Raw genomic sequence first — 27,798 nt, 5'->3', positions numbered from 1 at the left:
CGTGAGGGCAGGTGGGTCACCCCGTGGGGCAGCAGTGCTCGCCTTCCCGGCTCTGCCCTCGGAGGCACTAAGCTCCTTCCCTGAGAGACGCGGGACCCTCGGGGGTCAGGCCTCCCCCTTCATCGCCTCCCGCGCCGCCGCCCCCGTCCTCCCCGTCCGCGCCGCCGCCGGGGGCGATGCTCCCACGGCTCCGGCCCGCCGCCGCACCGGGGGGGGGGGGGCTGCGGCCCTGCGGTTCCCCTTCCCGCCGGGCTCTGCCCGCCCGCCGCGCTGCGGGAGCGCCGCCCGCCACCGCCGCCCGCACCCCCCTCGGCGGCGCCGCTTCGCCTGCAGGCGCGCCCCGGCCTGAGCCGGCCCCCGGCGGGGGGAGGCCCCGGCTCACCTGGAGAGGCGGCGACGCGGGGGGGGAGCCCCGGCGGGGGGACGGTGCCCGCCGGAGCGCCCCTTCCGCGGCCTTTGTCTGCGCTGTCACATGGGCCGCGGTGCGGGATTTAAGCGGGTCTCCGCAGGACATGCCGTGAGCGGCGCGCCGCAGCCCTGCCCGCAGCGGCAGCGCTCCGCCCGGCCGGGGATGCGGCTCTAGCGGCCCCGCGATGAGCGGCTCCTCCATGGCGAAGAGCGAGTCCCGCACTTCGCTGCTGAAGGCGGCGGGGAGCCGGAGGGCGGCGGGCGCCCAGCCTCAGCCCCGCGGCAGCCGCACCCGGGACGGCAGAGGACAAGGCGGGCAGGCGGGGAGGGAGCAGAGCGAGGAGCCGCTCCCCGGGGAGCCCAGTGCCCGCAGGCCGCTCTGTCACCCGGGCGCCCGGGAGGACGGAGCGAGGGGCGCAGGGAAGCTGTCACATGGACGGGGAGAGAGCCAGCTGGAGCCGGGGGAAGGAGGTCCAAGGAGAGGCAGCGGCAAGGAACCGGTGCGGACATCCAGGCATCACCACCACCTCCCGCCGCACGCCAGCCACGGTCACCCCCAGGACCAGCATCAGCTCTCAGACAGGGATGGGGAGGAGGCAGAGGAGGACTTTTTCTTCAGTCACAGGCAGAGGTCCAGCAGAGAGTCCCTAAAGCTCTCGGAAGGCGCTTCACCTCTGTCCAAATCCAGCAGCAAGTACTCCACCAAGTCCAGCGGCAGCGATCGGTCGGTGGAAGCGGACCCCCTTTTCCACCAGCTGCACCCCATGCTCAGCTCGGTCTTTGGCCAGGTAAGGGGCAAAGCGCCTCTCGCCCCCTCCCTCCCTCGCTCCCTCCCTGCCTGCCTGCCCGCCCTCCGCGCCCCCTCCTCCTGCCCGCTCACGGACCTTCGGCTCCTCGTTCCGGAGCCCCCCGCGCCTCCGGGCGCAGCTCGCAGCTGTAAATGCACTGCTTCCTGGCCGCCCCTGCCGAACTTCTCCCGGCGCTGCGGCACCGCCGGGGCGCTGCGGGGCCGGTACCGAGGAGGACTCCGCGCCGGGGAGGGGGCGCGGGTCGGAGCTGCCCGCAGCCCCCGGGCGCTGCGAGGGCGCTCTCGGTGGTGCTGGCGCGGGAAGTGCCGGTGCTTTCCCTGTCGCCGGGGGAAGTTGTGGCTCTGCCTGCTGAGGGTGAGAGTCAGAGAAGCGAATTTTAAAAATGTATTTACTTATTAGTTTCCATCTCTCTGGCTCCCCGCCTTGCTTTGCTGTATTTGTTTACATCTCCTTATGGTACATTTCTGTACAATCAGCATATGAATCATTTCTGATGGCAGAAGCTGTCAGGAGAAGGTAGTGGGGAGGATGACAAAAAAAATCCTGACCCAATTCCGAAGCCTTCCCAGTCACTATGTTAGGATGGAACAGATGCTTTCGGTGTTTGCAAGCTCTTTCGGTACAAAGCTGTCGCTTTTAGCTGCTTCTGGTAGTGAAATTACCCAACAGGGCTACCCTCTAAAAATGAAAAGGCAGAGGGAGACTGGCTCGAAATTTTTTTAGAGCCATTTAGGGATGTTACTGGGAGATGTAATCTCCAGGAAGATTAATGTAACTGCAATCTCCCAGAGGCACAATTATAGGTATAAGCCAGTAGCCTGGGCAGCTAAGTTCCAGCCCTGGAAGTGATCGATTAAACCAGAATTGTGATTTGTGGGGTTTGTTGTCATTGGGTTTGTTTGTTTGTTCTTTTTTGTTGTTGTTTTGTTTTTTGTTTTTGTTTTTAAAGCGGGTTTGGGAGGCTTTGCAGGGTGCCCATTCAAATTAAGATTATGGAGAGAATGAGAAGAATTTTTGTAATTGGGCAGAAGGAGGTGATACACCCGCATCTGTTTAATCTGGTGTCAGGAAGCGTTGTCTACTTCTATTCATCTTGACTTCTCCAGAGGAAAATCAAAGCACATCTGTTCTCCTTAACAATTTTGCATCCTCACCGACAGTCTGCTATTTATGAATGTTGTGGTTGTGTTTAACTCAGAATCAGTATTACCCTCTCTGTGCCAATGGTGTACCAGAAGTCTAGATGAAAATTTTGTAGTAGCAATAAGGAAGGGCCTGGTGAGTGGCTTGCTGCTCAACCAGGTTACAAAAAGCAATATTCCAGCACCAGGCTTTGAAATCTGTGGGCTCAGCTCTGACTTGTGCTGTACCTGTAGTTCTGAGGAAAGTGAAGATGTATCTGAGAACAGATTTTTAAGTCTATGGAGCTGTACGTCCCCAAAGTGTCAGAAATACAAACAAACCTATGCCAGGGCTCCCATTCACAGAAACCTCTCTGGTTTTGAACTCAATCCTTACCTGAAGAGCATCTTTATTTTACCTGCTTTGCTGCTTGCATTCCCGTGTCATAAGACACTTCTGAAAGCTGTAAACTTAGCAAAACTTAATTGCGTTCTGTCGAACACAGAAAGGAGATGGATACAATTCTAGTTTTCATCTTTTCAATAGGTACATTGCACCAGTGCTTATAAACAAACACCAATATCTTTCTTTTAGAGCATAATATTATTCTCATTTCTCTCTCTATTCATCTCTCACTTGCTTTGGTTGAAGTAATTATGAGAGAACAACCATCTAGGGGAGATTTTAGGACTGGCTTTTAGGAGTGGGCTGTAGTAGGGCTGTACAGGGGATTCGTGGATACAAGAAAGGGAACTATAATGTAGGATACACAAAGAGATGGTTACAGGAAGAGATATGTTAACACTTTTTTTGTAGTGCTATCAAAATCCTGGGATGAATAAATGCCTAAGGATAAGAACTGTGGAAATTCTGTCATAGAACTGAATAATAGAAATTTTGTTTCTGTGAGTGAAGAAACAAATGCTAAGCATGGTGTAAAAATGTGAGTGATGTTCTGAGACAGGCAAGGACTTAAACCTGCAGGAGCCCAAGTTGCAGCCTGGGCTGAGGCAGGGTCCCAGGCGCCTAAGTGTCCAAAACTGCAGTATAAGGCTGCAGGTGCTGTAACACCAGACTGCTCCACGTTGTAATTAGAAGAGACCAACAGCTCAGCAGACAATTTATTTAATACAAGAACTTCTCTCCAGCCCACACAGCCCACTGTGAAACAGTTAAAACAGTAATTTTGCAGTACATAGAAGGAGAGGAGCACAGTGATGCATATCTGCAGCAGCAGAGCACTGTGGTCCAGCAGCACCAGTATATCTTGTCCCAGCTCTACAGATGTGGAACATCACCCTATTGTTCCATGGTGGTGCAGTGATGTGGCCGCAGATGCAGACACTACGGTGGTACAATCAGATACGCAGAAAAGATTGCAGGGATGACTTCACAGAGGATGTCATTATTGCAGTAACAGCAAAAAGGAGCAGCCCAGGACTACAGGGTTGTGTCTGAGTGAGACAGATTTGTAGCTGTGCAGAAAAAAAGACAGAGTGAAGGCAGAAGTGCTGTGTTTATATAACCGGCACAGCAATATAGTGCACTGTGGGTGTGTACTCCAGGAGAATGCTAAGATACTGCCAGGATACAGGATGCAGTGATATTTTATTAATTAAGCTCATGCTATATTGGTGCACTGATGTTCTAATATAATAAAAGAGTAATACTCTTTTAGGGCATTTTACCATTGAGTGGTATACAAAGTGGTACACAAATTAACAAATGTAGGGTAGTGTAATGATGTATTAGTATAAGCCAGGATGTCATCTTAGTCTAATGACATGTTTGCACACTAGATCAGTGAGGCGGCTGCAGAAAAGCACTCTGCTGTGGAGTTTATACCGGGTTAGCATGCAGTGCCGCACAGCACCGAGTGCCTGGAGAACACAGCACTGACGATGCGGTGGTGTGGTAACGCAATCCTGTGGCAGAACAGAGATGTGATACCGGTGCCATGCGGTAGGAGTTTGGCAGTGCATGAGTGTGATAATTGTGTAGTGTTGTAGACTGACAGGAGAGTTTAGCAGTCTAATGATATAGTAATACAATATTCCAGATGGGAGCTATTCTATACAGCAGTGATTACTTCTGGTGTGATATTAGCAAAGGGCTGTGCTGATCTGACAGCACCATCCCGTTGTACCAGAAGGCAGTGAGTGAGGTGTTACCACCATGCTGCAGTTTTGGAAGCATGGCTGTAAGTTAGCGCGAGGGCAACGCCACAGACTTACCTGGTGACCGAAGTGCAGTGTGAGTACAGGCTGGTTATACAATGCATGTGACAGTGGGACAGCGGTGTTTTAAAGTGGCCCTACAGCAGCAGTAGCTCGGTGCAGTGTGAGAGCAGTGCAGTGACTCATGGGTGTAGCTGGCAAGGGACACGTGTGATAACGCAGCAAAGTGGGAAAGTGGCGAGAAAAGCGAGTGTGGGGAGGATGTTTCGTATAATTTTGGCCTGGTAGCAGGATAGCGTTGGAGTGGCCAAGTGGTAAAGGAGTGTCATGGAGCAAAAAAGGAGCATGCTATCACCCCTGCAGAGCATGACAGTCCTATAGTGTCTGTAGTGTGGCTACAGACCCAGTTTAGCAAGAGTGCGGTATCAAGCAGTCACATGTCCGTAACAGCAGAGGAGCAGTGATCCCTCAGCAGCTGGGATGGCAGTGAGGTGGCAGCCTGGCAGCAGGACAGGGTTCATTAATGTGACAACAGTAGCAACAGCAGCACAGAGACTGGGATAGCAGTGCGGTCACAGCAGGGACCACGATGCCACGGTTTTGGGGCAGCAGGATTCCCGGGGCAGCAGAGATGTGGCAGCAGTACCTATGGTGCAGCGGCAGCTTGGCACTAGGCTCCGGCACAGCACAGTATGGGTACTGCGCCACAGAAACCTGCCCGTTCTCCTTGCTTCATTCCTCCCGTGCCATAGCGCTGGCCTAGCTGGCACCTTTAAAAAGAGCTTTTTCTGGGCCTTTGCTATGCAATATTAATTTGCAAGCGATCCTGCCATGTGAGACCTGACCGTTTTCAGAGCTGTTTAGCTTTCACACCCTGCCTGACTGTTAAATTTTTCAGTGAAGTGATTCCCCAACAGTTTTCTGTCAATTGCCTCTGGTAGCATGGGGATCAGAGGGGTCAAACAATGCCGTGGGGAATCATTAAATATTTACAAGCTTCTGCTGTTAGCACTGTGGCCAAAGGGGCTTTTGTATTTCTGTTTGTACAGGGAGTTAAAAGCCTCTCCCTATCTGCACCGTCTCCCATTCCTGCTTTAATGTCAGCATCCACATTACCATTAAAATAGGGAAAGAATCCTTCTGCATTTCCTGTATCATTTTCCTTTCCTTGTCCTGCTCCATCTTCCTTTGCTCCCGGGGCTTTTGTTCAGCTTAATAGGTCTTAATGGACCTTACAGCAAACCAGGATGACAGAAGTGGCCCCATTTTGGGGCAGGATGTGTCCCCAGGCTCCTGTGTCAGAAACAGTTGTCAAGATCATTCTCCTCTATACCAGCTGGGAATGGGTGGGGAAAAAGCACCTTGTCCAGTCTCTCACCCTTCTGATCTCGTCTGCAGGATGGTCTTGTTCCCTCCAATGGCTTCAGCTTCAGCTGATTCTATCAGGAGTTTTGCCCAAGAGCACCTCCTGCATCAGGACCATGCTTGGAGCTCCGCCAGCAAAGAGCCAGGGAGGCCTGGCCTGGCCAGAGTTAATAGCTCAGTAATGGAAGTTTTCAGTTGACCCTGTGTATTAGCGAAGGAGGTTGCGGCACACTGGGCTGTGCTGGAGCGGTGACGCCAGTAACGGAAACTTTCGGGTGTAGCGCTGTGGGATGGCAAAGGTGAAGGTGAAAGGTCTGAGTTTGCAGGTGCTCGTGTGCGGCGCTGTACTGTGCTGTAAGGCAGGTGAAGCAGCGGCACGTCAGGGCTCGCGGCAAACCAAGGACAGTCTCTAACAGGTACTCATTTACCATGTTAAATCAGCACAGTAATTTGGGGTGAACAGACTTCCTCTGGTTCAAAATGACCAACGGCCGTAGGAATGCTGATCCCATTGCGCAGTCTTAGCTCGCTAACACGGAGCGTGGGTGCACAGGTTAGAAGGAAAAAACAGAACACCGCACTCTCCTCCGACTTTGTCTCCTCTTTATACGGCACCTCTGTAGGCTTGTTCCGGCCCCAAAAGTGTCCTCAAAGGGCGCGGCGAGGGAAGGGTGTCCGCGGGGCCGCAGGGGACACTCCTGCAGCCGGCGGTACGCCCCGAGCTGCTGCCGTGCCCGCCCGGGCTCTGGGGGGCCCGGGCCCGCCGGGGCTCTCCGGGAAACGCCGCTGCGGGTGGCCATTCGCGCCCCTTCTTCCCTCCGCGGGGCGCGGGGGACCCTCCCACGGGGCTCCCCGGGGCAGCAGCGGCTCCGTCCGGTCCTCCCGGTCCTCCCGGTCCCCCCGTCCCGTCCCGCCGCGCTCGGCGGCCCCAGGGCGCCCCCTGCTGCGGGCGGCGCGGGCGGCTCCTGCGCCGGGCTCTGTTCCCCGGCCGGCGGGTCTGCCCCGGCACAGGGCGGTGCGTCCTTGGCACCCCGTGCCGCCGGGGCTTGGCCTCTGCCCGGTCCCCGGGCCGCCCGGTGAGTGTCAGACCCAGGGAAAGCCCCGTGGTTCCCGTGATGCAGGCGACAGCCGGGCCAGGTGTCTCGCTGATTGCCGGACATGTATTCGCAGGGGTCGGGGTACCTGCGTGGGGCTTGTACGGCCTCCATGCTTTCAACCCTGCATGTGTTGCCACAGCCCATGTCTATGCATGTAGCCTGATATAAAGAGCCTTCGCATAAGCGTCTTGTCTGTATGCACACAGCCCATACATGTGCAGCCTCTGCTAAATCTTCTCTGTGGCTATGCAATCACCTCTGTATATGTGTATGCATTCCTGTGCTTAAAAAGGATCGGTGTGTGCATACAACCCTGCTTGCTGTTACCTGCCATACCTTTCAAGGTACGTCTCACATGTTTTCTATATGTAATGGACACAGACACAGAAAAGCATTGTTTCACTTGAGCACATCCACTCAGCTCCCCCCTTGCTCAGCTTGGAGAAAAATTTATCACATTTATTGCTTGTAAAGAGCTTGAGGGATGGGAGCCAGACATACAGAATCACTGAGGGGCAATGGATAAGCTTCCTGCCTGCAGTGGGTCTGCCAGCAAACATTAATCTTTGTCAGTGATTTACTTTTTAAACAAATCTGTTTTAAAAGGATATGGAAAGACATCAAAATAAAACCAAGCTAAAAGAACATTCATTAAATATTCCGTTCATGAAATATACAACAGTGTGATCTAATGCACTGAAATACACAAACCTTCTGGTTAGATTCAGCTTATCTTCTGAGAGAAGAAAATCTTTCAATAATAAATTAATCATTTAAATTAGACCACTGTGCATTCCATCAACCTATACCATCTTCATTCTTGTTTCATGCAATATTGACTTCGAACAAAGTGCCAGGGAAGAGTTTAGCTTTGGAGGTAGTGGCTGGGCTGCAGGTTTGTCAGCTGAATTAGCTGTGATTCTTTGTAGCATCGCAGCTTCAGTAACTGTTTTTTCCCTGATGAGTCCATGAGTGGTATTGATTTCCAATAACAAGCAGCTATATGGTGTGCATCCAGTAAAAGACACCTAGCTAACTTTGGGCTCCCTTTCAATAATCCTCTGACATTCCTGTGACCTCAGAGAGCCACAGCAGTACCCACGAACTTGAGTTATCCTCCAATTTCAATCAACAGCCCCACTTAGAAATAAAGACTAACAGCTGTCGTAGCTTGTATGGTCATATTTAGTTTTTTAGTAGCTTTCTGTGCCAGCATAAGACCATGAACTCAGTGCTATCTGTGAATTAAGTCATTAGCAATATTCTAATATTTCTTCCACCCCTTCCTTCCCTAGAGTACTCTGCACCTTGCAACCATCTTTGGAAAGAATATATAGCATTGCCTCATCCCACACAGATGAAATACACTCTCTGTTCTTGGAAGGAAACAGGCAACCATGGAACGTTGTGAGGTATCATGTCACAACGGTTGAAGGCAGGAAGTAGAAAACCGCCAGCAATCCCCCTGCGTTCTGCTGAGATGATGCAAAAAGGGTATAGATAGTTTGTGACCAGTTGTGTTGAGATGTAGCCAGAGATCTCATACTGGGATATACAGTTTGATCCTTCTAAAGGTGCTGTCAGATCCTTACTCAAAATAAAAGTGAGGCAGACCTTGGTTTTACGGTGGTATATCTCGTGTAATGCTGCAGGGCTGATTTGGAGTATTTGGTTAGTGTTGGTTTCCAGGCCTCTCTGCTCATCTAATAATCAACCACACTTTCTATAGCACCTCAGCATGCCAGCCAAATGCTGACCCCTTGTCCCTTTTGTTTTGAAAGAGGTGTGGGAGCCAGGGCAGAATTAGCTGCTTTTGCAGTAGTCCCAGATGGGCAGAGAGTGATTCACAATTCTCATATTCCTGAGCAAAGAGAAGGGACCACGTAAGGTTTGTTTTAAACAATCTTTGTACTGTGTATACATGGCAAATTGTCACGGCAGCTTCTGAGCTGTCAAGCTTGTACTTGTCTTTTTGTAGCCCATTGATGATCTTGAAAGCAGAAAATAACCATAACACATTGTGCTCTGGCCAACGCATCTCCTGCGTAGGGACTCGGAAGTTGGGCTAGTGCGAAATACACGGACCAGATGTGTATGGAAGGTGTCGGGAGATGGTACGTTCCCATCTCTTCTCATCTAATGCAGAATAAAGCTAGCTAATTAAAGGCAAAGCTGTTCTCAACAGAAGTTGACAGTCCAGGCTTTGTTACCTTGAGAGGCATGGAAAATATCCTTGGTCTTTTTAATAACCTTTCTGTTGTTTGTGATTGAATATGATCCAATTGCTCTAATGGAGAATATTATGCACAGCATGAGTCAGCAACACTGTCTTCCTGGAACAGCTGACAGCAAAGTAAGTTCCCAAACTCTCTGCAGAAATGTTCCTCCCCCTAGATGAGGATCTGGACTGCATCCACCAATACCTGCTGGTGCCTCCCCTTGAGATGGACCTGTACTTGTCTGACTGGAATATGGAACCATCCAAGGTTCATTTGAGGTTAGAAGACACAATTCCATGTGCAGCAAAAGCACTAGGGAGCTTGACGCAAAAGAAGAGAGGGAAGTCAGTGGCAGAAGTTTGGAGTGGCAGTGCATGTTCCGGCAGTTGGGAGCCTTGAAACAAGGCCCTTGACAGCACTGGCAATGGGAGGATGTTAACAATTCCAGATGCTGAGGCTCATCTGAGGTCATCCAGTAAACAAGGCTGGCTTGTTTCTTGTAAAATACAGATCTATAGCCACCAGTTAAAGGGTGGTGGGGGTGGATTTGAAAGCTACTAATCAATATGTGCACTCTCCGCTCTGTGATAGGAAAAAATAGACCAAAAATTCTTACCCTGTTAGGATAAATTAAATAAGGTGGTGTATTTTAAAATACTGAATCTTCATAGCACACAATGAGCTCTTAGGTAAAACTATGGACTTCAGTGAAAAGATGCTAGGAATGAGTTTTTCCTGCTTTACTATATATTCCCCTCAGAGATTAACCCCCCTACCTACTGACACTGCCCTGTTGCAGTGTTTGTGCTGTGCTGAGAACACACACAACAATGTTCCAGCAAGTGAAAGATTGTGCACCGAAACGGGCCTGCCATCTGAGCAGCCTTCCTGTACAAATTCATACTTCACTGGAAATTTTTGCCAAGCAAAGCTACAGTTTGATAAGCGGTCCCAAGGTTTAGATTGACTTTTGTTCTTTCTGTTGTGGCTGTTGGATATTTGCTGTCACTGGATGATGTTTCTGGCAGCTACCAAGTGATTAGCTATGGTGGGATCCAACATTTTCCTATGGAATGAGCATTTCTGCCAAAGGTGCCAGCCCAAAGCACAGCACTGCTGCTTTTTAAAGATTCCAGACATATTAAACTACCTAAATCACACCCTGTTCAATGCCAAGTCACCCAGCCGCCTCCCTGCTGCATGCTCAGGTCAGTCAATGTGCCAAACGCTTCTTTCCTGTGAGCTGAGACCTCACTCTGTGCCAAACCGCATCTGCTGAGGTCTCTGTTCTCCACCTTGGACCTCAGGGGAGAGGAGGGGATGCAGGCACACAGGCCTTTCTAGACTGGCATTTCACAAAGTTCCTACTGATTTTTATAAAGTTTACAACAGAGCCCTAGACCTTAAAAGAACAGTGTGATTGCCACAAAGAACAGTGTGGGAAAACCAGTATACATGCATGTGCAGCCCTCCCACACGCACACTGACTACCCCAGATATAGGCATACCCACAGATCAGCACCTACACACAAATGTTTTTGACACACTTATTCTCAGCATCCTGTTCTCTTACAGCAGCCTCAGTTGGAGGAAGGGAGAAAATATGTTCCTTCTAACCTAATCTTCTAATGACCTTTCTGCCAGCTCCACTTTCCTGCCTATCTCTAAGCTGCCCGTGGTGGTGATGGGAACAAGATCCCAATGTAGAGGGTGATTTTCCTCCCCAGAGGTCAGCACGGTCTGTCTGCTAGATTGTGATGCGCTGCCCAATTGCTCTTAAGAGATTGAGTAAATAAGGAGATAAGAAAATTGTTTACGATTGCGTCTCTTGGGCCCCTTGCAGCTCTGCCAGAGTTCTTGCAGACTCGAAGGACTGTGACTATGCTGCAGACCTGGTGCAAGTGAGCTCCCATCACTTCTTCCCTTCCTGGATTGTGAACTCCCTGCCAAGCCTTGGCAGCAGGTCTCAGCCCTCTCACTCAGACCTGCATGTTTCCGACAGCTGCCTGCAACTGCGGGGAAGAAAAGCAGGAGAGCAGGCAAATGCGGCAGTGTGCCATGGTGGCTGGCTCTGAATGCTCTGGTACAAGCTAATATTTAGAGGATGACCATCTCAACTTTTGTTGAGAGGCTTTTAGAGCTCTATAAGGCACGCTCAATGCCTGTCTTCCAAAGCTGTCCTGTGGCAGTGTGGGGGCTATGATGGATTCTCCTGGCAGGAGACGCCTGACTCCCCTGCTCTGTTCCCTCTCTCTGGGAGGATGCAGGAGACGGGCACTTCTGAATTGCAGGGCGTTCCTGGCCTCTGCGCTGCCTGTCAAGGGGAGATTCATTAGCAACAGGGAGGCGATTCTTTCTCCTCTCTGCTCTGGAATTGGAGTAGTTTGTCTCAGGAAGGAGCCCAGGCGCCTTGCTCACTGTGTGGCAGCTTCTGCTCAAGGGAGACAAGCACTTCGTCAATAAACAAGGAGCCTGGGGAATGGCTCCAGCTGACAGAGGACATTATTAACGACCGGCACTTTGGCCAAGGGTAGATCAACCTCCCATTAGCTGCTTTAAGAGGGGAAAGAGAAATAGAGCTAAAGATGGCAGCCTTGAGAGGAGCTGGGAGTTTCAGCATCCTCCTGCAAAGTCGCCTGCTGCAAGACCCAGGGCTGGCACAACCCCCAAGGAGTGACTGTATATTTCCCCAGCATCATAGGTCCTCATACTGGGACAGCAGGAGACAGACCCAGCTCAGCAACAGTTTCGCTTCCCAGACCACCATGGGTGTGCTCTGCTATGGAGATCTTCCAGACTAGAGCTGCCCCATCCCCTCTGTCCTTGTCTCAGTCTGCCCTGGGTTCAAGGGGCATCTTCCAGTATCTGGTACCTTGCTTCTTGCTTTGGAGGGCCTGTGGACCTCTGTGCAGCTCCTTCCCAGGCCATGCAGTGAAGAAAACATTGAGGACATCTGAGAGGAGGCTGTTGCACTGCCTTTGCTCTTGGGTAGGATTTAGTACAAGGAAGAGCAAGAAACACTATCCTGCATGGCTATGCACTTCTGGCTGCAACTGGAATTGGAAAAGCTGTTGACTCTTGTCATAGTTGGACTCCTAAACTCATCTCCTCAGGTGGAACAAACCTCTAAGCTCTAAAGCAACTGTTGATTCACCTTACAATCATACTTAATTTGCCACAGCACCATCCATGTGGAAGCAGAGAAATCCCTGCTTTGTGGTGACATTGATAGTTCCTCCTTCTCTGTCTTACAGCCCTAGAGCTGCCAAGAGAGAGAGTCCTTGGCTCCTTCACAAAAACCCCTGTGGTGCAAGTGCTCAGCCCATGGGGTAGGTCTTTGTAGAACCTTTTGTTTGGAACTACACTCACAAAGAAAGTTGTGAAATCTTTCAGCTAAGTGTCCAACCAGCCTGCTGCATAGACAGAGTGTAGGATCAGTGTCATCTTGGTCTTCACAGTTCTTGCAGGAGGTAGCTCTTCATGCCATGGCTTCTTATCACTGTGGAGCTGCAGCCATGGTGGCTTCACAGCTAAGGGTGCATTCACTATCATGTTCAGTTCCTATTGCCTGGGTGTGATGGTGAGGTTTTTATGCAATTTAAATCTCTTTTCAGACTGAATGCTTTTATGCACAGCCTGAGACCAGAGAAAAATGTTTTGGGGACTCATCCCTTTTCTTTCAGAGATTATTCTGTTACCACAACAGACCTAGGTTTAGGAGCACCTTATTTACTCCAGGACTTGGGTGCTTGGTAACGGAATGGATGGATCTGACATCCAAATTCTTTGTTTCACATTATCTAGCCTGGAGCTGTTCAGATTTAGGGTTCAGGTGTGAGCCCATCTTTGGCAGACTTGTGCAGGTAAGCTGCCAGTTGATTTCTACTTGCAGAAAGCTGGAAAAACTTTACTGCAAGACTGGCTCAAAGTCTCTCCCTTGTGGTTAAAAATTACTATCCTGGGGCTGAGAGTGTTGTAGGGTCCCTGGACCACTGCCTTCAGGCTTGCTTCCACTGTGCCAGGAAAAGAATGAGGGACTTCTAGGTCTGCTGGTATTTATAAGCTGAAACAGGTCCCACCCAGATAAATGGTCCATTTTTTACTCCAAAATGAGCTCTGGACTCTGCTCCAAGCCCCTAAGTGGATTGCCTTCTGGCCAGCCTAGCTCTCTGGTGATTGAAAACCTGAGAGGAGTTAGAAGGGGGGTGGGTAGGAATGCGATGTTCAGAGGTTGTGTGGACCCAAACTAGCTGGATTCACTGAACTCATCACTGAAATCACTTCTTGCGATGCCTCTCTGTTTTAATTCTCCCTGAATCAGCCCTCTCCCATGAGTGAAACAATCTTGCCTGCAGATTGAGGGGGGTGGGAGGGATTTGAACATTAATCTGATGTAGATTATACATCCGCCTCCCTCTCTCTCCCCTTCTCACTCTCTCTCTCTCTCCCTCTCTCTCCCTCTCTTTCTGTCTGTTTCTCTCCCCTCCCTCTCCTTCCTGCTTCATCTCTTCAAGAAAGTGAACATAAAGTAAAAACACGGAGAGAGAGAGGCAGAGAGAGAAAAAGCTCCCTGAAGAGGGAAGCCCCAGCAGCCAGTAGCTGTTTGGATTTGCCTGGCACTGCCTTTCTTGCTTTGCTCCCAAGGAATACCTTTAATGGGATCAATTGCTTCAGTTCCTTTATAACCAAGTTCACCGGAAAGGCATACTCAACATATTATGGGCAACTGTGTGAAGTCTCCACTGAGAAACCTCTCAAAAAAGGTATGTTCCCTGAATCAAAGTGCATTGTGTGTTTCCAGCCCTGCTTCTTGGGATGGGTGATGTCGTGGGCAGATGGGAATGGGAGGTGGGAGAAACGCAGAGATGTGTATGAACGGTTCAGCTCTCTTCACCAGTCTTTTTTTGTAAGAGCTGCTCATGTAAGTGCAGCCATTAGAGCCCGGGATGCTGGGTGCCACAGCATATGTGTAAATAAACGTGTGTGTATGCATACACACGAGTAGGCTCATGTCCTGCTCCGTGTGTGTGTATAGCTGTTCTCTGGGTACATGCAAGGTTGTGCCTGTCGATGTGCACAGTATGCTGGCACACATTTTCTGTATGGGCATCTTAATGTATGTGTATACGTGTAAGTTTGTGTGTGTGTGTGCGCGTGTGCTTCAGCTGAGAGGTGTCTGCACGAGTCTAGCCATGTGTGTCATTTCTGTAGGGATATATATTCATGTACATGTGAATGGGTGTGATCTGTACGTATTCCTGTTGGTGTGTAAGAACATGCACACCTAATGAGCCCATCTGAAGTATGTGTGTGTCCTTGGCTGTTTATGTCCCTATGTACGCATCCTGAGGTGTGTGAGCAGGCGTTCAATGAGTGTATAGGGGGGGAATTTGTGTGCAGCACACACATATCCCTGCTCGTATGGCACTCTGTGTGTGTGTATACCTGCTAGTGGACGTCCTTACAGAAGTCTGTATGTAGGCACACACGTGTTTTTATGTATATCCATCATCGCGTATGCACACATCTTGTTTCGTTGGTATGTGTTTGGGTACAGAAGCATGCTTTTCTCTGTGGTCTGTTTGTCCATGCTTCTGTTTGTGAGTGGACACACTGGGCATCATGTCGCATGTCAGCACAGCCCCTGTGTCTACATGCTGGGGCCCAGCTCGACTTCATCTGTGAGCTGCCATGTGTATCTGTTAGGCTTCAACCCGCGGTCTGCTCAGTGCTGAGGTTTTACAGTGATCCCAGGCTGAATTAGATTCAGGAACGATTCTGCTGTTAGGAACTAGATTGACATGGGAATGATGTGCCCCAGAAATATTTCTTGTTTGACTGAGGATGGTCTTGCAGCACTGCGTACTTGTCAGCCACACAGTTCTCACTTCGCATTGCTGCAAATCTCATAACTCAGCAAAAAGCTATGCAATTCACTGCTTGTAAATGAAAAGGTTATGCTAACCATTTGAAGTGTTGCAATGAGGAGCTACCTCTGTGGAGACCTTGCTGACAGTGAAATGCCACTGCCATCAGGATGCTCCACCCAGGAAACCTTGCCACCTGGGAAAGCTCCTCTGGGAGGGAGCTGCTGGGGAGAGGACCTACCTAACAGGGAGCTTGTTCTGGCCGGAGATTTGCCTCTTCTGGGTAGAAACACAGTTTGCTTGCTATCTTGGCTGCTGTAAACAAAGCCAGCAATGGCACGGTGCTGCTGTGGGGTAGCTGGGATACATGAGGAGGGAATTCGTCACCAAGCAGTTAGGCAGTGTTCAGACCAGTCCCTAGGTCAGCGTGACCTTCAGGGAGAGGCAGAAGTAGTTGTGGTTTACCCAACTTGTACATACAAAAAACTAACTTGGTTGCTTGTAGGTCGCCTCTGAATTGCAATAAAATGAGTTGGCTGCAGCTGTGCTCAACATGATCAAGGCGATTGCAATTAAAGTCTGACGTGTGGCCAGGCTGCTTGAATCAAAATGGATTCAAGAACTTCTAAGCTCTGTGTCGTCAGTCTTTTAAGTAATTTGTGCTTTCATTCCTAAAAGCTGCTTCAAATAATGCACTTTGTGCCTAGTTAGAAGGCCTGGGATGGCAGGACTAAAAAGAGAAAGTTACAAAGCTGAATTAGAGAATTTCTCAGACGTTGCTCCAGCTAGCCATGAATTAAAGCCTTGGGTACTCATCCTGACAGGTCCTGGGGCTCTGCTGTTCTTGATCACAACGGATGTGATTATAGTGGAGATTTTGCAGATCAGCCTTAACATTGCACAGCTTCACTTTGCTGTTTTATGATCTTTTTTCTCAGATTTTACCTTGGGCAAACTCACTTTGCTGAAATGGTAAAGAGGAGGGACTGTGGACAACGTGTGTGAAAGCTGCTCTTGGGTGACAGACTGATCTCTTGAATACATCATTTCAACATGAAATTTGGGAGTCGCTCCCAGGCACCACCTGGCTTGGTCTGGGACTGGCTGACATGGGGGTACCTTGCCGGTTTTGGTGGCAATGCTCAGACTTTATCTCCACAGCATCTGTTGTTGGCAGCTTCACTTTCCCACTGTCACAGTGTGTCCCCCCAGTGATCCCAGCAGCCAGCCTGACTGCATTTCCCTCTGGGAGGCACTGCAGTCGGGATAAAGAGGCCCTCCTGGGCTTGCCGCTCTGCAAAGTCCCTCTGACACGCAGGCAGGAAAAATGAGGTGAATTCTGTTGTGCTTCTGTTGTGCAGAAAGAGAAAGCTTTGGCATCCAGGTCCCTCGCTTTGCCACCCCTCTCTGTCACTATGGCCGTCTCTAAATCAGCCCGGTCTCTTCCCTCTCCACAATGTGCTGGGCTGACACAGCCAAAGGCCGGACTCAGCCAGGAAGAGTGATGGTCCTTTGCTTGGGGAAGGGACAGGGAAAGCCTGAGCTCCCCAGTCCTGTCCTTGCATTTTCTTTGTTGTGCATGCTGCTCTTTCCCCTGTACAGGTGGCTGATGTCACTTTACTCCATACCCATATCATTGCTCCCTTCCCGGCTCTGCTGGGATGTAGGAGGAATGTGGTGGAGGGAACTTGTGGGGATACTTGCAGGAGAAACCTGGGGGGGCTGCTGGCAGAGGGAACATTGAATGCCATAAATCCTGCCTGCAGCGCAGAGTGGGACAGGGATCCCCTGTTGGGGTCTTGCTAAGCCGTGCACCTTGTTCTCCTGGCACTGCATCAAATTGTCTGGTCAGGATCCTTGGTGGCTCTTGGCAACTGTTTCATCAAACTGGCAATCTCTATCCGCACAGGAAAATAATGGGATGACCATTCTGTGGTACTGCTCTGTGGCTTGGTAATAAATGCTATTGACTGGAAGAGTCAGCAAACAAGGATTAGGGGCTGTGAGGCTTTCGGTCTTTCACATGGCTTCACTGGAATTAAACACAGCACCAATGTGGGCTATTTTAAGTGATTCATATTGTTTGGTATATTAAACTGAAAAATGTGCCAGGAAGTAAAGCTGATAATTTTGAAAATACATTGCACTGGTGTCATGAAGCTGTGCAGTTCAACACAGATGCCTTGACATTTAGCTGAGCTAGTAATATGCCATTTGTGGACGGATGCTCATCTTTCAGGTTCTTAAGGACAACTGTCCTATGTGTCAGATTTAATCAGAGACAGAGTTCTTCCTCATCCATGACTGCAATGAAAATGCTTTTCTGCTTCATCATTTTCTTTCTCCGTGGCTTGCTTTTTGAGTTGTTTTTGTTTTGACGCTTGATATTCACATGACATTATACATGAGCAGATTGGTGTAAGACTGTGTACAAAAATGCAAACTACAAACCATGTGTGCAATATAATAGCACATGCCAGACACAGCAAGTAGATACAATAGACTCGGACAAGTGCGAATGGGGCATGCGTGTGTATCTGGACTTTTGGCCTGAAAAAGTACCTCAGGCTTTAAGGAAAGGGTTAATAGAGACAATGACAATTGACAGAGCTTCTCTGATCACCCCTGGGAGCACCGGCTGTAAAAGTAGAATCATTCCTGAAGAGGAATCTGATGTATGATTAATGTTTATTCTATAAAACCAAGGGTCTTGTGGGTTGTGCTGGCTTTTTATAGCTGCATGGGAATATCAGGATAAGAGTTTTTTTGCAGAGCCAGGGAAATGGATTTCTATAAAAGGAAAGCAGTGCCTCCTTATAAAATCCAGTGCTGGATTCTGTTCTGGAGCCCTAGCTTAGCAGGACGTGTGCACTTAGGAAAATGTGCAGATGCAAGCAGACAAAAATGTTGTGCCCCTGCCTTACCTCCACTTTGGGACTGTCAGTGGGTAGAAGAGGCCAGTGCAGTAACTGCCTGAGACCCTGATTAGACCACTAATTAGAAGTGGCACAGGGAGTGTGAGCCTGCAGCTGGCAGAGTCACCTGATGCTGTAAACGGCCTTCTAATATTATAAAGCATGTGATGTTGTGTTGCTGAAACGTAACGCAGAGCCTAACGCAGTGTCTTTGTGCAGGCTCTGCCTGGTCTCCTGGGGATGCCCTGGCTGACGAGGCTCTGCCAGCAGCTTCCCTCTGGGCACAGGCTGGCACACCTACTGTTAGGTTGGGATGTGCTTGTCCTTTGCAGCTCATTCAAGGGATTGTTAACTCTGGGGCTGATAGTGGGAGCGTGGCCCTTTCGGCTGTGTCTGGGTAGATGTGAGCAGTGCTGAGTTTGATGTTGTTTCAAAGCCAAATTCTCCTGGCTGGTTGTACTTCTATCAGCTTTTGAAAGTGAACTCCTGGACTTACTGCTTCTATACAAATCCTAATAGACTGGTGGGGGGGACACAGTGCGGACCAGATGAAGGAAATTTAGCAATAATGTCTCTGCGAGGCGGTTCAGTAAAACTTCAGAGGAATGGCTGGGCGAGATGGGGAGGTAACATCCTCTGTTGTGTTGTTTGCTTGCTGCTGGTTGGCTGGGAAGATCCGCCATGAGGAGAAGACGTGCTATAAGGCTGTCCAGACGAGCGAAGAGGGGCCGTCGGCTTGCGAGTACCAGGGTCCACTCATGGTGCTGGCCCAGAACTGCGCCGTCATGCACAACCTGCTGGGGCCAGCATGCATCTTCCTGAGGAAGGGCTTCGCAGAAAACAGGCAGCCTGTACGTAAGTTACACCCAGCCGGGCGAGACACGCACAAAGCCACGTGGATGCGAGCCGGGGATGCAGAGCTGCCTGCATGCTCTGTCTGTGTGGAGCTCTGTAACCCCCAGCCATGGGTCTCGAGCATCCTGGTTCCAGCTCCAAGTGCAAATACAATCACAGGCAAATGTCTAACCTGAAGGATGTGCAGAGATATCCCCGTGCGTAAACACCAAGAAAGGAGGATTCTAAAAATGCAGCTATGGAAGATTGATCCAAGCCTACTCTCAAGTAGGCATAATCATATGGACTCAGGAGAAGGACTTAGGACTTCAGGACTTACATAATCCTATGGACTCAGGAGGAGTCCAGTGTTCAAAGCTGTTATTCCAGCAAGACATCCACATCTGATTTCCAGAGGCTCAGGTTAGCATTTAAGGCCTAAATAGCCACTTAAATGCAAATCAGGGCACCCATATTGGGAACAAGCTGTCCCACCGAGATGCCCATATTTGACGCTGTTCCTATCAGCTCACAGTGAGCACACTAGTACCAGCAGATATAAGCATGCATCTGCCTCCTCACAGATACCCAGACGCAATCCCTTATACAGTACCATACACAACACGATACTGCAGCAATCCCAGCCTAATAAACCAAAGAACAGCAGTCTGTCGTCATATTTGCAAATAGTGCCAGACCTCCAAATGCTATTACCCATACACACACAGATAAATAGCAAAACTACATCCATCCATCCCCAGTCACAGCTATTTGTAACTGTGCTCGTGTGCACCTAATGTATGCATTTATATTAAAAAAAAATAAAATATGTGTTTGTATGTAAATTCAAATGTATATACCTGGACATGTTAAATATATGGAAATATGCACCCCAGTATTGTGTCTTTACAAGAAGTAAAACATATTTTTGCATATAAACGCTTGATTCCTACAATAACATGAATTTAAGGACATACACAAACCTATTATTAACACACTTTTTATGCATACGTATGAGTGAATATGTGCATTGTCAGATATTCACCCAGTGCATTCCATGCTCTTCTGGTGAAACAAAGCTCACCCCAATTACCTGAGAGTCAGAGCTTTCTTGCCTCTGTAAGAAATCTCTGTCTTACTCATAGGTTAATAGGATTATCTGCAGCTGTAGGAGACATCTAGATCTTCATCTCTGAAACCTCTTCTTCAACCAAAAACCCAAAAAAAAGTCATTATTTGTCATTATTGATCAAATAGCTTTTGTTCTTCCTAACCTTCAGCCACTAAGTGATCACATATTCCTTGGGCCAGTTCACTAAAACACAAACCGTTACATTCTCACACAAGCACACATGCACAAGAGCTACCCAACATAGGAGATAGGTCCACCTCCCTAGAGGAAGGCTTACAGCTGGAAAGGCATCCATCCTGTGTAGGCCCTGGACATTCACAGTACCATAAGAAGTTTCCAAAATAGGATTAGTGATGTCTCTAACTACCCTGGTGTAGAATAAATGCATCTGATAAACAGCTTTACTTTTACTGACTCTCTAGACCAACAGGATTTATTGTGCATAGAACAGAAATAAATGAGGGTAAGACCATTACGTATAATGGACTCTTTGTGGGTCACCTCTGCTCCTATCTAGGATCTAAACTCTCTGAACAGTTTTATTCCTCTTTCCATATGTTCTCCAAAAGCTTTAGAGTGATTCAGCCTGTTTCTTCCCAAGCAATTTTCCTCCTTTATCATTTTAGGGGATCTTCTTTCAAATTTAAAACAGAAAACCTCTTCATGACGTTAGTTATCACTTGAGTCAGATTTTTGGAGGGACGTAAACCCTCCCCCTCCTTTTGCATTCGCAGTCTGTGGCTCTTTGATGGTAGAATCTGCATGTGCAAAGATATGCTCAGAGCCCTGCAAACGCAAATGCCTTGGTGTGCAAAACTAGAGCCAGTGCTGAAGCCCCCATTTCTGGCATGTATTAGTCATGTCGGTTGCAACATGGTCTTCAGTGAGCGAGGAGGAGGATGGTCTTGTGACGACTGTGCTGGAGGAGGGCCTGGGTCCTACCCCAGCCACTCTCACAGGACGGCAGTTACCGCGGGTGAGTCACAGCACCCTTTGCACCGTGGCGGTGGTAATCATACCCCTGCATCTGCTGCCGCGCCGAGCTGGCTGTCGACACACAGCAGTATCTCCAGGGATTAATGTTTGTGAACTCTGGAATGGGGTACACAAGGTGTTGGTACTGATCATGGGTGGTTTTCATCTGCTATTTATCTAAGGCAGGAGGGCAATAATGCCTCCTGCATCCGGTCTAAGAAGTTTGAATTGTTTTATTACTTGGTGTTGATGAAAGCAGAACAAATGGGATGACATGTTTGAAAATACCAGGTCTGTGAAGGATGAAATGGCAGAGCCAGCGTGCTCCGACAGTTCCATCCAGCACAGAGATGCCTCTGGGAAGGTTATGAGTGACAAGCTGGTCGTTTCTCTGGCACAGCCCACTTTTGCACAGACGTAAACCAGTGTGTGTCCTAGTTTGCTATGCACTCTGAGCAGCTGCCATTAGAGTTTCCAGAGGAGCCTGTGGATAAATAGCAAAGGATCATCCTTCTCAATCTGATCAAGGGCACCATCTCCAGGGATGTGTGGTGAGATGGGAGGACACCTGGAAGGCAAGGAGAAACTCCCCATGGTTGAGGGGAAAAGCCGAGAGTGAGACGACAAAAGAGATCGCGTTTCTGTGCTTCCAAAATTCTCAGATGTTTTGGATTTGCCTGGGAGCCATGAGAGGAATTAGAAAGGGCATTTAAACCAGAAAGCAGTGCATTTCCATGCTCATCTCTTCTTCCTGGTGCAGTGTTGGAATTTTCCTATACTCTTTTATATCCTCCCCCTTCTTCCAAGAAATTCAAATTGGATGTTTGAAGTTGCAGTGTTTCCTGAACATGGTGAATCCTTGTCCTGTTTTGTTTGTAGATGACCTTGGTGATGTATATGTTGTGTGTCTGCCTTCATGCCTGGTTTCAAAATGCTTGTATATGGAGTTGAGGCTGGGGGGAAGGGGGAAGTTCCTACCTTCTTGTGGGGACTGACTGTAGGAGATGGCACTGGGACGTTGGCTGTAAGAGAGCTCGTGGCTGTCCCCATCCTGTCAGAAGGACAGGGATCAAGCAGCAATCCAAGCAGACGATGGTGCAGACCTGCTGGTTACAGGGACTGCTTCCAGCTGCGTTGATCTGGCTGTGTCAGCAGGAGCTGCAGTAGGAAATATGATCAGTGCTCAGAGGAGATCATAACTGCTGCAGGGCCAGTCTCTGCTTCAGCACTTGGTGCTGGGGAATGATGTAGGAGCCTCATGACAGTGCTCATAGTACCATCAGGTGGGGAGGCCACGTGTTTTGCTGTGCTGGCCTGGGTCTCTTCTATTTTGGGTGAGTAACTGTCATCCCCCTGTCCAGCAGATGAGATGGAGAAGGGCTTCTATAGGGAAGTGTGCAGGCTAACACCCACCCCGTTGGGGAGGAGTGCTGGGAAGCCTTGCTAGGTAGACGGTATTAAACATGTCATCACCTTCTTGTTTCTTCTCTCACTTTCTGGCTTGTCCCAGAACTGTTTGCACCAACAAGTGCTATTCTGAAACTGTGTTTGTGGCAAGCTTTAACACAGCATGTTCTCTTTTTGCAGGATAGAGAACTGCGTCCAGAAGAAATTGAAGGTAAAATTTGTTGCTCCTTCTGCGTCACCTTTCTCCCTGCTCAGTGAAAACCTACTGACTGGCCCTTCCAGGTTGTCCCCCACGGGGTAAAATAATTTGGGGCAAATCAAGGGAGACGATTACTGGAATAATTCCTGGCAACCCCAGAAAAAAGAAATAATATGTAAAACTGCAAGAGTGCTGGCTGTGAAGGAATTTGCACCCACTTCAACTTCTTCAGGGTGGGAGGATAAGTAAAGTAATGGGATGTTAGCTGTCAGGGAACTGCTGTCCACTCCAGCTCCCACAGAAAGTGTCATAGAGCATGATACAGCAGTGTGGCTCCAGGGAAGCTGTTTTGCCTACTAATCCCTACAATGAGTGCTGTGTAATAAAGTGCAGGGGTAAAAGCTGGGAAAACTTACTGCTTCCAGTTTCTTTAGGGAGTGCAGTTTAGGAATGATCAGTTCATGGCACTTGTAGTCCAAGGAAGCTTTTCTGTAAGGAATGGGTCAGCAGTGCTGCTGATAGAAGAGCCTAATGTTGCTCCAGTTGTTGCCTCTTTGCAGGGAGATGTGCTGGGAAAATACGGAGTATCTTAGGGAATCTGGCCTCATAAAGTGCTGCTGATTCTGGGGAGGTTTCTTGAAAAAGGTATTTCAAGCTATCACTGACAATATTGTTCTTTTTTGGATCCACTCCCACAGAATTAAGAGAAGCCTTTAAGGAGTTTGATAAAGACAAGGATGGGTTTATTAACTGCAGGGACCTGGGGAACTGCATGCGAACCATGGGCTACATGCCTACTGAGATGGAGCTAATAGAGCTCTCCCAGCAGATCAACATGAACCGTGAGTAATATCCACCTAGCTGTACCTCCCTGTTGCTGCTGTGCCCTGCATCACTGCCTCGGGCTCTCTCAGTCAGTCTCCTGCTATCTCTTTTCCTTTGGTTTGTTTTTTTCCTCCCCTCTTTCTTTGGTTCTCATTTTTGCTCCCCATCATCTCCTATTCATTTGTGGGCCCTAGCAGTTAATGCTTTTGTTTCTCGCTTATCGGACGAAGGAACTGTGTGGACTGTGGTGTATGGGAACAGTGTGTGGAAGGGTTGTCCTTCATGCTTATGCTGTCAGGTATGAAACTGCCCTTGATGTGGGCAGATAGACATCGGTGCACAGATTGTGGGTGTTGTCATATTGAAGCTGGTGTCAGATGCTGTCAGACTGAAGAAAGGGCCTGGGAAGATGGAGATGTTTTGGTCAGAGTGGGTGACGGATGGGCCGTTCACTCTGCGGTGGGTGTTTGTGGATCTGCTGTGTGCCTGGGGATGGGCTGCAAGCAAGCTGTACTGGCAGTGTCAGATGGGGGCATCTGCTGGAGTCATGGAAAAATGTGACAAATGCGTCCAATTCACTGTAACTGTGTTCGTGCCTCTTGTCTTTCACCATCATTTTCTGTCACCTCTTGTCTGTGGCAGTGCAGGGTATTACCCTCAGCCGGGTGGGAAAAAGGATATTTAGTGCATGTTATTTCTGGCACGTGATGCTTTAAAAAGGACAAGTTACTTGATCAAGGGAAGGAAAAGAGTTGTGACATGCACAACCAGTCACACACAAAAAGCAGCTGATAACCCTGGCGCACAAGTACTTAGGAATTTGAGAGTGTTACTGCCAGCTTTCAGAGAGGGGACAAACAAGAAAAAGAATACCATGAATAAACAGTTGGACATACATTAACCACTGCTAATGGAGCAAGACTCCACCACTGCTGCAGGGCGCTGCCCAGGCCATGAAGGAACATCATGCTGTGCCCTTGCCGTACCCTTTGGTAGAGGCGCAGCAGAGGTTTGCTATAAGCACTAGAATGATCAAGCCTCTAATACCTAGTACGTGATGCCATAAGGATGTGACAGTCCATGGCAGCCTAGGATGGAATAGCTTGGGCTTATTCCACCTAGCCCGCAATCCGGAAAATACAAAGACAGTGTAAAACTACTTCTGCTTTTCCTTCCACTATCCTGCACCTTCTGTGCTGTGCTTACTGGAGAACCAAGCCCTCTCTGGGGCACACAGAAGAGCAAAGTGAATGCTGGGCTTGGCTAACGTATGGAGTTGTTCTTACACACGATCTTTCATCTTGTCCCAAGTGGGTGGCCATGTGGATTTTGAAGATTTTGTTGAGCTGATGGGACCAAAGCTGCTAGCAGAAACTGCAGACATGATTGGTGTAAAAGAGCTCCGTGATGCCTTCAGAGAGGTGAGTGCTCCCTACCGCATGCCCCCCAGAGAAGTGAGCAACAGGAGACAGGAAAGAGAGAAGACCCACTGGGGAAGAGGAGGAGAGAGCAGCACAGTGGAAGACAGAGAAAGAGCCAAGCCAGGCATGAAAAAAGGGAGGAGCAGAGAAAGTCACTGAGATGAGGGAACCCTTGAGGCAAGGAAAAGGAAAGCTAGTACAGACACAGCAGTTATGAGGGGTTTCTGAGGAGAAAAGACAGACTGGATCCAAAAGGCACCCAAAGGAGGAAAAGGAGGGACACCAAAGGAATGCAGGAAAAACAGGGCACTCAGGAGCAGGACGGTACAAAATCCAGCCCAGAGCAAGATCCATTTCCATTAACTGTATTTCCCCTGCTGGTATTTTTCATGTACTTGCAGTTTGACACCAATGGTGATGGGGAGATCAGCACCAGTGAGCTGCGAGAAGCCATGAAGAAGCTTCTAGGGCAGCAGGTGGGACATCGGGATATTGAAGAGATCATCCGGGACGTGGATCTGAATGGAGATGGGCGTGTTGATTTTGAAGGTGAGAAGGAGTGAACGCTCCCTGTCCATGTGCTCTGGTATGAGTCAGAGTTTCAGTTCAGAGAAAGAGAGTTTCTCTTGGTCTCAGACGCAGGTGGAAACGGAAGATTTGCATGCTCGGGGCCCAGGTGTCTGAAGTATGGAGAAAAAACCAAACAAGACATGGGGGTTTTTTCCTAGTCAGCTGAGGAAAATGGAGAATATTGGCCCACACAGGAAAATCCTCAGCTGAAGTGTTCATTTGTGTATCATCTCTTGCTGCATCTCAGTTTCAATTGGGTCTCTCTCCATAACTCTAGTGTGGTCAGAGGTATGGCCTGTCACAAAGAAGCAGATTCTGGTGCACACATGCCATGCCAACCTTCTTTTTATGGGGCATTTTCTATTTCTGTTAAATAGATTTCTGTTAAATCTATTGCAAGAGCTGTGAGGAGGCTAGATTGGCTTGAAGAGTGCATTGCACCTTGCATTTCTTCTGGCTCACCTTGTTATCTGGGTTTATAGAGAATTTCTTTCTGTGCCTTTATGCCAGAAGATGGTCACATGCCAGATGTGCTCACTAGGACTGCAGATACCTGATCTAGAGGTGTCATGTTAAATCCTAGAGATAATTGATTTCTTCTCCCATTTTTCATGCCAGAAGGACTTGGAAAAATGAGAGGTTAGGCTACTATCCTAGCCATTAGCTGTGGCAGGAGCAATATTAATAGAGCTCAGGGTTTCTGGCAAGGGAAGCAGTTGATATCAGACAGCTAAGCAGATATAAGAGCTGGAAGGTGTGAGAGCATGGCAAGCTGCTTGTTTTCCTAGTGCAAATCCAGACGTCCCTTTGCAGTAAAGGTGAAGCACAGGAACTACAGAATTAAAATAAAATTTATGTAATTTTTTTTGGCTCAGAGGCAATCCTGGGTCTCCTACATGACAAGGAGTCTCAGTCTTCAGGATTACTGGAGCTTCTGAGGGCTTTGAAAATGCTAAAAAACTAAAAGTGTCTGCCTAGAAAGTATCTGGTAGCTGCAGTTGTTCTAATGCACTGGCTGATTACATGACAGTAGCTCTCCTTGTTTCCCACAGCTAAATTATGTTAGACAGCTAAAATACATGAAATGCTATCCCAGTATCATTTTCCCTGTGAGTTACTGCTTTCGTTGTCAAAGGACAACTCCATCAATGGAAAAGGAGAAGTCAAGGGGGTAATTTCCACTGCCCTCCTCTTTGCAGAGTTACTAGTTCCTTGGCAATTCAAGTGCAGAATGAAAACACATTTGTATTTGATGGCATTTATACTCAATTTGAACAATTGTAATTGACTTCACAAGCTGCAGGGTGGTGAAGAGATAGATCCAGGGTATCCATCTTTACAGTTAACCTGTATCTTTAAAAACAAGAAGTTCATCAAAGTAAACTTTTCTCTACCAAAATGCTGGTATCTACCAAAACACTAGTGCTTTCCCACACTGGTGTCTCTGTGAAGTGGCAATTGTACTAAGAAATCATGCTGTGTTCCCAAGACTATAAGTCAAGGCTCAGTGAAGTGAGACAACACTTATCATAGTGTCTCACAAGGAGTTGCTTGTGCAAACAAGACTGCACACTGGCTGGGAAGGAGTCGGAGGCAATGAATTGACCTGCTAGTGGGATTGTATCACCATATCTAATGCAAGGATGAAAGCTCATTTTGTGTGAGCTCTCCAGGGCCAGTCATGGCACAGACCTGCTGGCAGTGCGTGGACTCTCAGTTTCACCCTGGTTGCATGCTATCTCCAGGGAATAAGAGCTGGGTTGGGGACCATGGATACCTTCTGCTTCAGGGCTGTCTTTCCTTGTTGGTTGCAGAGTTTGTTCGCATGATGTCCCGTTGAAGATAATTCTCAGCTAAAGAAGAATCAGCACCTTAGAGAGGGCAGAAGAGGACCTAGATGGAGCATCTAGCCCCGGTGTTCCCACATGAAGGTTTATCGGCTGGCTGCAATTGGGACATTGCAAGATGACCTGCTGCTCCTCCCTCATGGTGGTCCCCATGCCCCTCCACCCTTTCACACTGTGAAAGACTTGCAACTTCCTACAACTGGAACCATTCCTTGGAGATGATTGCAGGATAACTGCAGAGCCAGGACTTGCCATGATGCTTTCATGGGATATTTGCAACTTTAAACTCCTCCTCCCCAGCTTTATTCTCCCACCAGCTGCTGCAAAGCAAGAGCAGGAGAAATCCTCTTGGCTTGGTGGATGAGAGCAAAGCCATTGGGACTGGTGGCAGCCTCAGGGCGTGCTCTGCACTTCTTGATTTCCCTTGGTGAACCGTGTCTGTGTTTGCTGTCTGTGTGTGCGTCTATCTGTGTGGAGTTATTTATGCTTCCCCAGCACATATTCACATCTCCTGTGGTTATGTTTACCAAGAGTAAATTCAAATACATGTCTTGCGGGGGGAAAGCGATAAATATGCACGCTGAAACGATCTGGAGCCTGGATGTCCCT

General features: G+C 48.7%; 1 protein-coding gene across 4 annotated transcripts; it reads left to right on the top strand.

The window, feature by feature from the left end:
* The first annotated feature begins 175 nt into the window (after positions 1-175).
* On the top strand, positions 176-27,798 carry CABP1 (calcium binding protein 1). Of its 4 annotated transcripts, XM_075769347.1 has the most exons (8): positions 1,059-1,196; positions 13,712-13,960; positions 18,654-18,830; positions 22,508-22,538; positions 23,225-23,368; positions 24,663-24,772; positions 25,174-25,321; positions 27,157-27,798. In XM_075769347.1, the coding sequence occupies exons 2-8, from the start codon at positions 13,916-13,918 to the stop codon at positions 27,180-27,182; spliced, it is 681 nt and encodes a 226-aa protein (XP_075625462.1). In that variant the 5' UTR covers positions 1,059-1,196; positions 13,712-13,915; the 3' UTR covers positions 27,183-27,798. The 4 variants fall into 4 exon arrangements, with proteins under 4 accessions (XP_075625461.1, XP_075625460.1, XP_075625462.1 ...); XM_075769345.1 differs by lacking the exon at positions 13,712-13,960 and having other exon boundaries at positions 181-1,196; XM_075769348.1 differs by lacking the exon at positions 18,654-18,830.

This window comes from Balearica regulorum, chromosome 17, assembly GCF_011004875.1.
Source record: "Balearica regulorum gibbericeps isolate bBalReg1 chromosome 17, bBalReg1.pri, whole genome shotgun sequence".
NCBI lineage: Eukaryota > Metazoa > Chordata > Aves > Gruiformes > Gruidae > Balearica > Balearica regulorum.
The sequence above is the reverse complement of the archived record's forward strand: the minus strand, read 5'-3'. Positions and strand labels throughout refer to the sequence as shown.